The following is a 14,376-nucleotide window of genomic DNA, read 5'->3' as shown; positions in this document are numbered from 1 at the left end:
TATTATTATTTTTTTACATTGTTTTCTCTAAACTACTCCTTTGCAGCCCCCGGCTCCAGGACACACCCTGAAACTTGTCACCTGAAGATGTCAATTAAATTTAGCTGCAGCTTTGAAGCAACTACAAAATCAGATTAGATCAGATTCACCTTTATTTACAGAGCCTCTGACTCATGCATGACAAGTTTAATCTAATCTTAGCTGATTTTAAATAATTGTTTCAAAGCTGCGGCTGAATGTAATTGTCATTTTCAGGTGACAAGTTTCAGGGTGTGTCCCAGTCCTAGTGTAGTTTATGGACTCAGTGTAAACTAGACATTACCCAAATACCTAAATACCAAAATGAGAATTACTTCAGTGCCCTTGAGCATAACCTCATTGGTGTACAAAACTGAAAGAGCAGATCAAATCAACCTTGTGTGCACTATTAGATAAGTATATAGGTTACTATTTTTATTTCCACAACAATATTTTCATTTATTTATGGAGAAAATCAGAAGGTTCTGGCATGAAGAGACATTAGGTGATCCCATGGGAAGAGTGATCCATTAACCCCTTAAGGTTCACCATAGCCATTACATATATCCTATACTAAACCTATCCTAAACTATATATCATTTGAAAGCTTACAATCTGATTTTCAAAATAAATTACAGAAGAGCCGTAATCTATCAATTTGCAACAAAAATATTTTCATACTCCTTTAAGACCTTTATTTTGAAATAGTGATGAACATGAAAATCATGAAAGAATGGTAGAAACCTTCCCTTACTACTTCTGAATAGGATGCCTACTTCATAAATTGTATGAAAATTGTGGAAATAATGGTCCAGATCACTCAAAACACATATCACTCCAGATCACTCAAAGCCCAGCAGGTTTAACCCTCTACTGCACAGTGTTGCCATATGGCAACATACCCTTTCTTTGGACATTTCTTGAAATTTGAAAATAAACATGAGCTCTGATTGATCTTAAATTCATAATAGAACCTGGTGGTAACCAATGATATGCTTTGATGACATCACGACACTACACACACCCTTGCAACATCATTCTTTTCACACACTTTTGATGACTCCAGCTGCTGAAAAAGTGCTCGTGTATATGTGAAGATTTTCCTCATTTTTTTCATATTTCTTCGGAATAAAAAAATACATCAAGCATCTGGGATAAGTTCTAATCTTTTTTCAATCATTGTCACATTGTTTTGATACTTATATTACCTTTTTATTTAATAAAATAGGTATGTTGCCATATGGCAACATTGTGCGGTAATGGAACAATATTTTGCCCATGCTAATGCAGAGTAGCTTTGTATGAATGACAATGTATGGATGCACTGATATAGTTGGATGGTTGTATTATACTCATATATTTATATATATTTGTATATATTTATAAAGTAAAGTAAAAGTAAAGTATAAAAGTAAAATATATATCCGTCTTGACCGCTTTGATCACTGGCCAGAGATGGGTGCACCAAAAGGAAGGTGCAAGAATCCTGGCTGCAAGGGCATCGTCAGAGGGGTTCGCTCTAAGTGCAAGGTGCACCTCTGCCTTAAAGGTGGGGTATGTGATTTGCAAAACGGCCGGCAGATTTTGAAAATACACAACTCAAAAGGTCCTACCTTCTTTCCTCCAACGCTGGCCCTGACTCCACCCATTCGAAGAGGGGCATAGGGGGAGGGGGGTATGGTACGACCGTTTGATTGACGCACTTACTGTCCAATGATTCTAGGTGGTCTTGGAAATGATTGGCTGGAGTTTTTCAAGTCCTGCCCGTTCCACAGATGATAAAATTTTTTAATTTCCATCTCAGTGCTTCTAACTCAGTGGCTGTAAGTGGGTTAAGAATAGGATTTCAAGTGATTTTGAAAAAATGGTCAAAAAAGAAAATCACATACCCCACCTTTAACGGAGAGAACAACTGCTTTAAGGCGTTTCACATCGAGTAGTTTCACTTGAACAGTTCTTATGAGTTTGCGTCAGATGTTTTGTAAATGTTGTTGAAATAATCGTTTCACATTGAGTAGTTTCACTTGAACAGTTCTTATGAGTTTGCGTCAGATGTTTTGTAAATATTGTTGAAATAATACTTTGAAAATTAGTTTCATATTTTGTACACAAAGCTCTTGAAAACATTTTAAATAATAAAAACAATTTCATTTCTAAAAGACAGGTCTGTAATCATCTATGAATTTCATATCATTTTGGGAGAAAACGCATCAGGCTGTTCCATTGTCCCACAATGTTGCCATATGGCAACGTACCCAAAAGTACCCCTCCCAAAAAAAAAAAAAAAAGAAAAAAAAAGAAAAAAAGAAATGTTAATTTGAGTCTATTTTATATATAAAAAAACACTGTAAATTTTTTTTCCATGATTGCATAATAATGCGTGCAGTAGAGGGTTAATATGGTGTCCGCTTTAGCTTTGCCTTTAAATAAAATGAACTTTAATGATCTCTTTCTGTGGTGTGGTTGGTGTATGAGGAGGTTCTGTTAGTGTTGTAAAATAAATCTCCTCCCGTCGGCCTTGGTAAAGTTCAGATTGCTCTCCTAAGCAGGGGGCCCATTATCCGCTGAAACATAGACTTAATCAGAAACTTTTCCAAGAAATGAACTTGGACCTTGTAGGGTTGGACTTGGACTTGAACCCCTCACCCCCCCTTTTGAGAGCCGAATTGAACGTGCATGTTCAGGAAACATATGGATCTACCTTTTATTAAATGTAATATAATAAACATTGTTGGTTCCCGTCCAGACAAAATGTCTGGTGCATATCCGCGATTCTTGTTTAATCTTTTTCCATCCCGTCAAGTTGACTGAACCATCATAAAACAATGGTAACCCGTGGAAAGCAGGTCACAGCCTTGTATTCTGTGATCTCATGCAGTTTCAGAGTTAACAAAGCACTTGTAATCTCACTTCTGTCCATTTGGCTGCTCCTTTTAGCATGTTTTCATAGAGAGGGTTAAAGCCTGTGCATCAAAGAAAGCATTGTGAGAAAGCAACTTTCACTTCGGTCAGTTTGTGTAGGCATCAACAAATCTCATTTAGCTTCCACTTCACGGACTAATTTTTCAGTCATGCGTTATGCACAAACTCATTTCCAAACTACTGCTCCTACTTCATAGTCAGATGAAGTCTATTAAAGTGAATGGCAAGTGTGACTTAATGGATATTTATCCCTTTGCGGTGTTTGTGAGAATGGGTGATACTGATAGCCCTCTTTTTACAAAGTGTGAACAAGCATTTAGCCTAATTCATAAAGTATTTCAATGGGCTATTACAATAAAACACTATTACTCAAAATAATCAAAAGTTCACAGTGAAAATAAAATAATTTTTGAGCTCGTTTGTCCTTGTGACTCACACCGACTATTAGACTCAACTATTAGCAAGTATCCAAGATCTAAATGAGGAACATATTAATCCTCTTAACACGCCTCTTCTTGCAGTTGTAAGAAGTAATGGTGTCAGTTTATCCACATTCAAGCAGCGCTTACACAGCTTACATGACCGGCTCATTTAGGTAGACTTTACCTGTTCGCCGACACTTTCCCTCCCCCATGTCTAATCCAGACTGATCAGAGCAATTTACACAAGGGCAAGCGGGCCTGAAAACAGTTGTAATCAATAGAAGGGTCTTAAAATAAACTGGGCACACCCAGAAAAGATTTCTGTGATTTTGTAGTTCATTAGCACTATACCGCAGGTGAAAAGTTTGGAATAATTATCTTTGAAAAAAATCTTGATTTTTTTTTTTGGATGAGATTAAAAAAAAATACAGTAAAAACAGAAATATTATTTAAATTTAAAGGAGCTTTTTTCTATTTTAATATATTTTCAAATGTATATTTTCAGCATCATTGCAGTCTTCAGTGTCACATAATTCTTCTGTAATTATTCATATATTCTAATTTGGTGCTCAAGAAATATTTCTTATTATAATTATCAATGTTGAAAACAGTTGTGATGCTTAATACTTTTGTGGAAACCGTGATACACTACCACTCAAAAGTTTGGGGTTGGCCTAAGTAGCCTAAGATTTAAAAAAGAAAGAAAGAAAGACCTTTAGGATGGACATGCAGCTTAATTGATCAAAATTGACGGTAAAGACTAATAGTGGTGCAAAAGTTTCCTGTTTCAAATAAAGGCTGTTCTGTTCTATGATAACTTTCTATCAAAGAATCTGAAAAAAAGTATCACGTTAAGCATCACACGGAAGACTGCAGCTTTACTGTCACAGGAATAAATTACATTTTAAAATAGATGAATATAAAAACAGTTCCTTTATAATTGTAATATTTCAAAATATTACTGTTTTATTGTATTTTTGATCAAATAAATGCAGCCCCATTAAAGACTTCAAAAAATAACTGTAAGTAATTAATTTATAATTAATATAATTGTTCATTACAACTTTTGACCGGTAATATAACTGAAAATATTAATTTAGTGTAATTAAAAATATAACTGCAGGTTTCTTTCGGATGAAATGATACTGATTGACGAGTAGATTTCTCATGCATCTTTCTGCAGCGCTGCCACCTCGTGGTTACATTCAAGAAAACAACAGCCTTTTTGATCTGTTCAATGAATTACTGTATTAAAACGAACATTCAAATATGTCGAGGTGTGGATGTACACGTTATTATTACAAACTATAAGATTTACATTCGATTAACTATAAAATATAAATCATATGGCTTCATTGAACAGAATGAGAGAATCCATTGAATGAGACAGATAGCGTTTATTCATGGGTAGAAAGGATGGCTGTCGGTTTAAAAATCAATTAGTGCCCTTTTCTTTACACACAGTCCTGAAAATAACCAGAATGGAAAGAGCCAGAAAATAAAATACCTCATTTTGAGAGATGGCATATATAAAACATAACAGCAGATGTAACACATTTTGTCATAATGAAATTCAGTTTTTCACAGTGATTGAATATATACATTCCCAAAGCTTGACTCGTTACACTGATACTAAACAAAGGAGAATACAATTCAAATTGTTGCAAAAGCCTTGTTATAACATATTTAGTCAAAAGGATACAAATGAAATATGGAATGTAAAGGAAGACGTTGTCAAGAGCCAATCCCAGTTTTAGTTTCTGAAGTGCTACATTTTGGTGAGTTAGTTTGATAAAAATTGTTCTCTGGATTTCAGATGGAAATACTCAACATGAGGTCACTTTTCTTTAGGATTGAAGCGTGTTGCTTTAAATCAAATGAATCTTAGAGTTTTAATTTAGAATACACTGAGGAATGTCATAGCGGCCTGACCAAATTCTCCTTTTTATTTATTTACTAGAGAAAAATCGGTGGGTTGCCTGAAAGGTTTAAGCCAGGAGTTTAAACCAGAATAAACACACAACACTATTTTTAAAGGAAAATAATATTTCTTTAAAGATCAGGCAAAAAAGAGCATGTTTCCACAAAATGAGTGCATGAGGTATAAATACAGCATAAAGTTGAGTTCATCCTCAGGGTGAAATAGATGTTGTAGTTAAGTTCTATCCGAGAACAGAAATATGTACAGGATATCATGGACAGCAGCTGTGAAAGGCTTTGACTGATGTGCAGAAAAGAGCTGGTAGAGCAGATGGGTCCAGGACAGGGAGGGGGTTTACCAAAACCTTTGGATCACAGGCCAAAAGACATGAACACGGTTAGAGATCTTGACAGAACGAATGCACTTAGTGCAAACTATGCTGTGCCTCTTTCGTTCTATTATTCTGGACAAAAACTTGATTGGATGACGTTAAAGGGTTAGTTCACCCTTAAGACTTTCATTCATCTTCGGAAAACAAATTAAGATATTTTTGATGAAATCCGAGAGATTTCTCCTCTCGTCGCTTCATAACATTAAGGTTGAACCACTGTAGTCACATGGACAATTTTAACAATGTCTTTACTACCTTTCTGGGCCTTGAAAGTGGTAATAACGTTGCAGTCTATGGGGGTCAGAAAGCTCTCAGATTTCATCAAAAATATCTTCATTTGGAACGACATGAGGGTGAGTAATTAAAGACAAGAATTTACATTTTTAGGTGAACTATCAATTTAATAACAGTCTGAGTGAAACCAGAATTTACACCACAAAGCATGCAAATCAAGACATGCAGCCAACAGTAGTTTTACTGGTAAGGACATGACAAGCAGATGCAAAATAAAATTAGCAAAGCAACAAGATTTAAGACGACATTGAAGTGAGTTTTGTAAGTATGACAGCAATTTCCCTACAATATAACCAATTTGATCATTAGCATTCATGCAGACATTGTTTCCCCCACATCAGTAACAACACACTCAGAGTAAAAAAACAAAACTTACTTTATTCACACCTGAAATGGAAGAGAGAATAAACAGAATAAGGGGGGGAAAAAATGTACTGATGTTATAACATCTCCAGCCGGTGTTCTCTATTTTGTTTTACTTTATTTACAGACAAACGTCACAGGCACAAATCAATGAACACAGAAGATAACTTAAATATAGAGTCATTCTGAGCAAAATGACTGAACTTTGGCAGGACAACTTTTCCACAGTTGGCACACATTTTGTCCTCTCTTAGAGAGCTGTTTTTGAATCTTTCACATGATCGACATGTTCAGAACGCATCCTTGAGTTAAACCTGCACTCGCATACTATACAAGTCTCATTCCCTTATTTCAAGTTTTCCCAAATAAACTCCATATTGGCAAAAAAAAAAAAAAAAGGGACATATTACAGCACTTCAATCCAATAGCAGTTTTTAGAACATACCTCTTCCAACTACTAAATGCCTATTATTGGGTATATTGATATATAATTGATATTTAGTCGTTTTCTGAACTTATTTCTTTACTAACACCAAGACTTTTTTGAACAAAAGCATAAATCTTCCAAAATAGTCTCAGAACCAAATCTTGTCACATAAAATTGGAATTAAAAGGCTCCAATTTCTTGATAATCCACGTGTCTGAAAAATATTGAAGTCCGTTCACAGAGTTAATCAGATTGAAATGCAACATGCTCAATTGTATAATATGGTCATTCAAATTATATTCAAATGACGGATCGGACGGTTAAGGAAGCAAAATCACCAAGTTCCGGTTATGATTCTGAATACTGACTAGTACTTTACAGTCCTGCTGATGGTCACGTGACTACAAAAACAAGTATGACTCAATAATACGAGTTTGAAACACACCCCAGAACATTTTCTGAGCTTGCTGCTTTGTGTAAACAGCGTAATGCTTTATATTTATGACCATTTTTCTGATCTGCTGCAAATATCCGGCTCCTCATTGCTCCCTTAATATTGTTTTAAGCATTTACGCTATTTGGAATGACACCTCGACTCTTGAAATCGAAAAGCACATGTTCTATCAACAGTCGCCAGAGAGGACAAAAATATGAGCCAACCCTCTTCGATTTACAGTGCTACAGCTTAATGTATAGTTATATCATTTTATACGTGCACACACACTAACAAGTGCATTGTATAGATGTAAAATAAATACAAGTGTGTGTGTAAAGAGAAACTCTCAGACACATGTACAAAACATGATCTGTTAAATAAAACCAAGTACTGCACGGTTCATCACGCATCTAGATTTTGCTCGGTGTAAAAATAAACGTTACTCTGCACTGTTTGCAGATAGTTAGAAGCTGACAACTGAAGAAAGAAGACCCTCCCAGTTTGGAAAACCCTACTGCCGTACTTTTCCGGGAATGTAGTTCCGGTCAATACTTTCATCCTGCAGGAACATGTGAAGACAGCGTTCGTTCTGGGCCAAAGGATGACCTGCAATTCTGAAGAGGAAACATGAGCAAAATATGTATGCATGCAATCCATCAAAAGCCTTTTTAACAGAAAATGTGAAAAAAAAAAAAAAAATCACAATAAATTTGTGTAATTATTGCAGACCCTCAAATTTTAGTAACTGGTGTCTTGTACTTTTATAATTTAGCAGTGTCCGTTGTGCATCATTTCGATGGCCAACCTGTTGATGAACTGTTCAAGCCCAGATCGTCTCTCCTCAATGAAGGACTCCTCAAAAATGCCCTCATCTCCACGGAAGGGGAGCTGTCTCTTCAATGCCTTTCCAGGCAATGGAGGCACAACAATCTAGGAAATATTTTCATACATTTAAAAAATATTAATTAATTTCTAATGCCTAAAAATGATCAAAGCGTTGCTGAAAAACCTGTTGCACACAATCTTCTACATGCCTTCTGATTTATAGTTAATACTTTTACAGTAAGTAAAAGGCCTTTACATACTTTTAGGGTGCATTCACACCTGCCTTGTTTGGTTCGATTGAATCGAACTCTAGTTCGTTTCCCCCCTTGGTGCGGACCTTTTGGGCAGGTGTGAATACAGCAATCGAACTCGGGTGCGGACCAAACAACCGAACCGAGACCCAGCTGAAGAGGTGGTCTCGGTACGGTTCCAAACGAACTCTGGTACGGTTCGTTTATGGTGTGAACATGAACCGACCCAATTGCAAGAAAGCACTGCGCCTTTGAGTTAAAAGGCTTCCGTAGTCGGAGATTTTGGCATAATGGTTTGTGTTATTGTTGGTTAAGTGCGAAAGAGAATTCCATTCCGGCGCGCTGTCTGGCCACACGATACTGTTGCGCGTCTTTCTGCGCGTCGTGTGTGCATCATTGGAATGGAATGAATGAATGAATGAGTGTGTGCATCAGGACATTCACATACAGAGCGTTCTCTTTAGTCTAATCGCTTTTGCAGTTCATATAATGTAACGATAGTTACAATACAAGGATGACGCTGCGTTAAACTGGACAAATCACAAGCGTTAACATTGACAGCACTTGATAGCAGGATATACAATAAGAATCTCATTATTTGAATGTGTGAACATAGCCCCTCTCTATGAATCAAAACTTTATACCTTATCCGTCTTCTGCGCAGTTTCTTCATATTGCTTTTGTACAGAATAACACAAAATTAGTAAAATAACAAATATTGCAGTACGAAATATCTCCATGCTGAGCCTTTTTTGCACTTCCTGATTTCCCTACTTGAGAATCCTTGTCCAATGAATGGACGACCTTAGCACACGTGTGGTTTTGTTTACAAATTTTGGTTCACTTGCAAAAAGAGCAGTGTGAAAGCGTACCGTACCAAAAAAAAAAATTATTTGGTCCGGACCAAAGCAAGTGAACTATCGGACTTTCCTGGTGTGAATACACCCTAAATATTTCCACCCTCAGATGGTGGTACACATCTTTTTGCCATGAAACGCAAGAATAACTTTTATATTGTTAATGATATTTCAAAATGAACAGTTCCTGGACTGAAGCAACTTAGGTTGACTTGATCATTTCTATCTATCTATCTATCTATCTATCTATCTATCTATCTATCTATCTATCTATCTATCTATCTATCTATCTATCTATCTATCTATCTATCTATCTATCTATCTATCTATCTATCTATCTATCTATCTATCGTTTTTTAGAAAAATCATGTTAAAATGTATCAAAGGCTTCTGAGGAACGCTTATTTGTACATCTCTCAATCATTGTATTGTATTATGGGTTTTGCTGCCACAATTAAAACATCAGAGCTTTGATCATAAATAAGGGTGTCACGATTTCGAACGAATCGAAATTAAGTCACAATCTCAAACTTCGAATTAAAAATTGGAATCGTCGAAGCTGCCACGCCCCCATGTCACGGAAAAAAACACGCGTGTTGAAGTGCTGCGAGTCAACCTCCTCTAACTTGGCTACAGCCATTCAAAAGATAGCATGGCAACTGCAGATGCATGCAGGAGACCCATCAACAGAACTTGAACCGTCTACTCTTTCATTGAAGTCACCGGTGTGGAAGTATTTGGGATTTCCAGTGAGTTATGTTGTCAACGTTCGCGCTTCAAAAAAAGCCACAGTTTGCAAGCTCTGCTATGTGCGTGTACCATATTCTTCCACTGGAAGCACGACTAACATGGCAGGGCATCTCCACAAAAACATAGATTTATCTGTTAAATCAACAACTGTTTGTTTGTTTTGTGAACTTGAATGTCGTCATCTGCCTGTTTGCGAGGCGGCTTTATGTATGTGTGCAAAGAAAACCATCTCTCAGAGAGCGCACGAGTACTGAATAGTTTAAAATCGCTTGAATGTTCAAACTGGTAAGACTTAAAAAGATGTGCAAATGGTAAACTTTAGTTACTCACGATGCAATGCTGGCCCGATTATGCAAGTGACAATTCCGTCATGTCACGACTCCCGAAACGTGAGAGCAGCGCGCTTGACGATTGCCTTGTGCAACCCATTTTGAGAGACAGAGAGAGAGAAGACGCGGCACCGCTGAACACTCACGCTGTTTCTGAAATTGCATTTCGCAGACAGTTTAAAATGACTGATTTGATTTTATAATCTGCGTATGGCAGGTTATGGCAAAATATGTCAGGTTATTTTGCTTAAGTTTCCAATTGACTAAAGATATAAGGTATTATATTATATTATAAGCACTTTATGTTGTTAATAAATGTTTTAAATTTGACAATGTAGTGTGGTACATTGCGAACAAAGGTCAGATATTATATTGCATAAAGGTATATTCTAAAAACGGCATAGCAACCTGTGCTTTTTAAAAAAAATAATGTAAAAATCGAGAATCTAATCGAACAGTGAACTTAGAATCGAAAATTCAATCGAATCGAAGATTTTGAGAATAGTGACACCCCTAATCATAAAGCTAAGGGCCAGATTTAAAGGTCCCGTTCTTCGCGATTCCATTTTTCAAACTTTAATTAGTGTGTAATGTTGCTGTTAGAGCATAAATAATACCTGTAAAATTATAAAGCTCATAGTTCAATGCCTAGCGAGATATTTTATTTAACAGAAGTCCCCTTTCAAAGCATATAGCGAACGGCCGGTTTGGACTACGTCCCCCTTTTTTAATGACGTAACTAGAACAGTTTTTTTTACTAATCTACGCCCACAGGAATACACAAAAAAGGGGGCGTGGTCTTGTTGCGCTCCCACGGAGAAGAAGCACTTCAGCAGCGCATGCATCTCCAATTTATGGTAAGAGGCGTGACCTTTCCGGGCAACGTGCGATAAGCTGCTGTCGAATCACAACACAGGAACCGCTGGCACAATCACTGTACGTTCACACCGCCGCCGACTTGAGCTTCCAAAGCTGCCGGAAGTCATTCATTTTCAATGGAAGCTGGCTTTTCTCAGCTGCAAGGAGCGTCAAATCCATCGGCGTTGCGTTTTGAGCGTCAATCAGAAAGTTGAAAGAAGCTCAACTTTATGGTAATGAGCTGTGACGCGGTTCAGCGGCAAAACGCCAGCAACCAATCGGAATATAGACGTCCTTCGCGCTGGCTGATTCCGGAGAAACATACAATGTAAACTTTCGTTCCTACCAAAACATTAGTTCCGAGAAAATGGAAGAGAAGCTACTAATCGCCGTTGCTGGGTTTCCTACAGGTTTCCTATCATTTATGACATGACGTTGTTTGCTTATAGGGACCGCATGAGCGCAACTTTTATTTGAAATATTTACGAACGCTCGTTTTCAAGCGGGAATGCAATTAATTTGCTCACGGTGACACCGATTTGACCGCAAATAATAATAATAATAGCTAACTATTCTTTTTTCCCCGACCAAATGTGACCAAAACGGTTATAAAAATGCTGTCATTATAAAAGGTTTCTTCAATGTATTGCTTGTTTTTTTCTGTTTATTACATTTCCTGTTGTGACACTTCTATTCTCCCTGCAACGTCAGAGCGTTCAAAGCATCCAAAGCGTCAGCAAGCTTCCCCGTACTTTTTGACAAGCGTCCTTGACAGGGGGGCCAGAGCTTCTTTGACGCTCAAGTCGGCGGCGGTGTGAACGTACAGTCAGAACTCGTTACGTATTTCTGAAGGAGGGACTTCATAGAACAAGGAAGTCATCAGGACGTTTTTTGGACAGTGAAAACAGCGGTATACAGATAAGTAAATTGTGTGAAAAATACTGTTTTTTTTACACGCGAAACATGAACATGTTAATATTGCACACTGTAAACACAATCAAAGCTTCAAAAAAACATGAAGAACGGGGCCTTTAATAACAGCTTTCACTAGTGCAAACTACTGTCAGGAATTACTAAAGACACGCAAGTGAAAAGTTAGCGCTGAAAGTCGTAGACAGGGTTTTTTTTGCGGCTGAACTTATTGTATATGCATTTGTAGGAGTTTCCCTTTCAGACACACAATTTATGGGAGGAGAGTATTTAAATGAATCATGAAATTATATTTACTAAGCAGTAAATAAATTACATTTACTAATCACGAGCAGAACCTTCCACTCCCATCTGTGCTTTTGTGGAATTGCACTCTCACGCTAATTTGCCCAGCTTAGTAAATCTGGCCCTTAGCATTTAAATATCATCTTACTAAGACATATTAATGAGAGATATAGCATAACAACTGACGTTTATATGCAAGTAGTCTACTTTAATGTTATGAATATATCATTGATTTACATTACAAGCTTGCAGAATTTCATCTTACTTTTTGACCATATAAATATCAGCAACTCCACGAAACTGCATATTTTTGCTCAATTTGGGGCTCTACTCTGAATAATTTTTTTCCCCTCCTTGAGTGTGAACTCTATATTGTCCTATATCACACTATGAGCCATAAAAGACTGATGTATCGAATATGATATAACAAGCTTTTTTTTTTTTTTTAATATTATTAATATTTAGTATTTATAAAAGGTTAAATCTGATCCATTAAAAATAGACTTTTCTGATTTTAAATGTGGGGTTTTAAAGGGTCTACATGAAGTCTCTCCTAAAGCTTTTTCATTACGCAAAACATTTTTAGTTTCTGCACAGAACATGTAAAGACAACCATTTGTTCAGTACGTGTATTTTATGATGCAAGATGTTTCCTGCAGGATATCATACCTTGCTGTCTCTTTCCAGCTCATTCTTCAGCCACTCGAAGTCGCTGTATCTTCGTCTGACACACGAGTCCTTCAGTTTAAAAATGGGAAGATTTGTCTGGATTTCAAAGGAGAAAGCATAATAAGTCACATGATTGTGTATATATATGTGTGTGTCTGTGTATGTATGTATGTATGCATGTATGTGTGTGTGTGTATATAAGCGATGATGCAAGGGATTCTCGAATACACCTAACATAATTTTAAAGATATTATTAAACTGATACAATTATGCATTTGTAATAGTAAAGCATCCACGTTTATCTTAATGGCTAAGATGCAAGATAACCAAATCGGTTGTTGATGGTTGAGAGTAACAACAACAGCTAAATTAGCTCAATCTCAACTCTCCAAATTGCTTAAATCCAGCTTGCTTTCACAGAAAAAAAAAACCTTTGTTCTTTTAGATCAAAACCTAGCAATTCATAAAATAAAATCATGTTTTTAAAAACTAGACGAGGGTAAGACTTTTTCTCGTCGAATGAGGTGTTAGTTAGCATGTTAGCGCGCAGGCTAACTAGGCCGAACCGAGCCGCAGCCTCTCTGACACACACACAATCACATTCATTCACTGGCCAGCCTACCCTCATCCGGACTTCATAAGTGGTGAAGCGATTGCGGCCGACTCCGATAGTCTGCGGGTCGTACACGTCGATTTCCAGAAAGTTGCTGGGAGGGCCGTAGGCGTCCGTCAGGTCCTGCGGCTTGGAGTTTAACCGGCGAGTATCGGCCACTGTGGGTTCGGACATTTTTGACGACTTTTTTCAGACTAACTACGTCGAGGTGTAGTCTAGGGCACGTACGAATGAGATGGTTTTGATTAAGACATTAAATCGATGGAGGGTAAAATTGGGCTAGGTACTTCTGCGAATCTAAAACTTGAATGTGTCCAGTTCAGCAACACCACAGGAAATCCTGCGTTTCTCCCCGATGCGATGATATGTGCAGCAGTTTGGGAGACGTACTTCATGACCCACCCTCCATCACCCGGCTAGCCAATAGAAGTTATTTTTTTGATGACTGAGAGGCGATTGACCTATACGATTTGAGAAGACTGTGAGGGGGTGGGCTCTTTAGGATTCCATAAAATTTCATAACAGAAGGAGAGACTGAAAAAATGTCTGGATTTTGATTTAAAAAAAAATAAAAAAATTATCAGATTGCCAAAAACAAACAAACATTTTTTTTTACACTTTAAAAAAGTATCAGTACACTTTACACTTTTTGAGGATATTTCGTCGATTTCAGTGATGTGGCAGCTACTCGTGATGAGTAGAAAATGTTTATGGATGAATTTTCTTACTACCCTACTACTACTAGTAAGTAACCTGCTTTAAAACATGTAAACGTGCCAAAATAATAGCCTACATAGATCAAGAACATATATCTT

The 14,376-nt window shown here is 37.0% G+C and overlaps 1 protein-coding gene across 3 annotated transcripts; it reads right to left on the bottom strand.

Moving 5' to 3' along the window:
• Window positions 1-5,406: 5,406 nt before the first annotated feature.
• Window positions 5,407-13,942, bottom strand: snx12 (sorting nexin 12). 3 transcript variants are annotated; one of them, XM_056262066.1, is made up of 5 exons: window positions 13,571-13,942; window positions 12,949-13,044; window positions 8,000-8,124; window positions 7,718-7,808; window positions 5,407-5,647 (listed from the first exon to the last, which is right to left on the bottom strand). In XM_056262066.1, exons 1-5 carry the CDS (start codon window positions 13,733-13,735, stop codon window positions 5,555-5,557), a joined length of 570 nt encoding a protein of 189 aa, XP_056118041.1. In that variant the 5' UTR covers window positions 13,736-13,942; the 3' UTR covers window positions 5,407-5,554. The 3 variants fall into 3 exon arrangements, with proteins under 3 accessions (XP_056118041.1, XP_056118043.1, XP_056118042.1); XM_056262068.1 differs by lacking the exon at window positions 5,407-5,647 and adding an exon at window positions 6,339-6,355 and having other exon boundaries at window positions 13,571-13,941; XM_056262067.1 differs by lacking the exon at window positions 5,407-5,647 and having other exon boundaries at window positions 6,749-7,808; window positions 13,571-13,941.
• Between the last annotated feature and the right edge of the window lie 434 nt (window positions 13,943-14,376).

The sequence above is a fragment of the Rhinichthys klamathensis genome, unplaced genomic scaffold (genome assembly GCF_029890125.1).
Source record: "Rhinichthys klamathensis goyatoka isolate OS25496 unplaced genomic scaffold, OSU_Roscu_1.1 h1tg000191l_1, whole genome shotgun sequence".
Taxonomy (NCBI): domain Eukaryota; kingdom Metazoa; phylum Chordata; class Actinopteri; order Cypriniformes; family Leuciscidae; genus Rhinichthys; species Rhinichthys klamathensis.
Note: the sequence above shows the minus strand (reverse complement) of the source record. Positions and strands in the feature narration are given on the sequence as shown.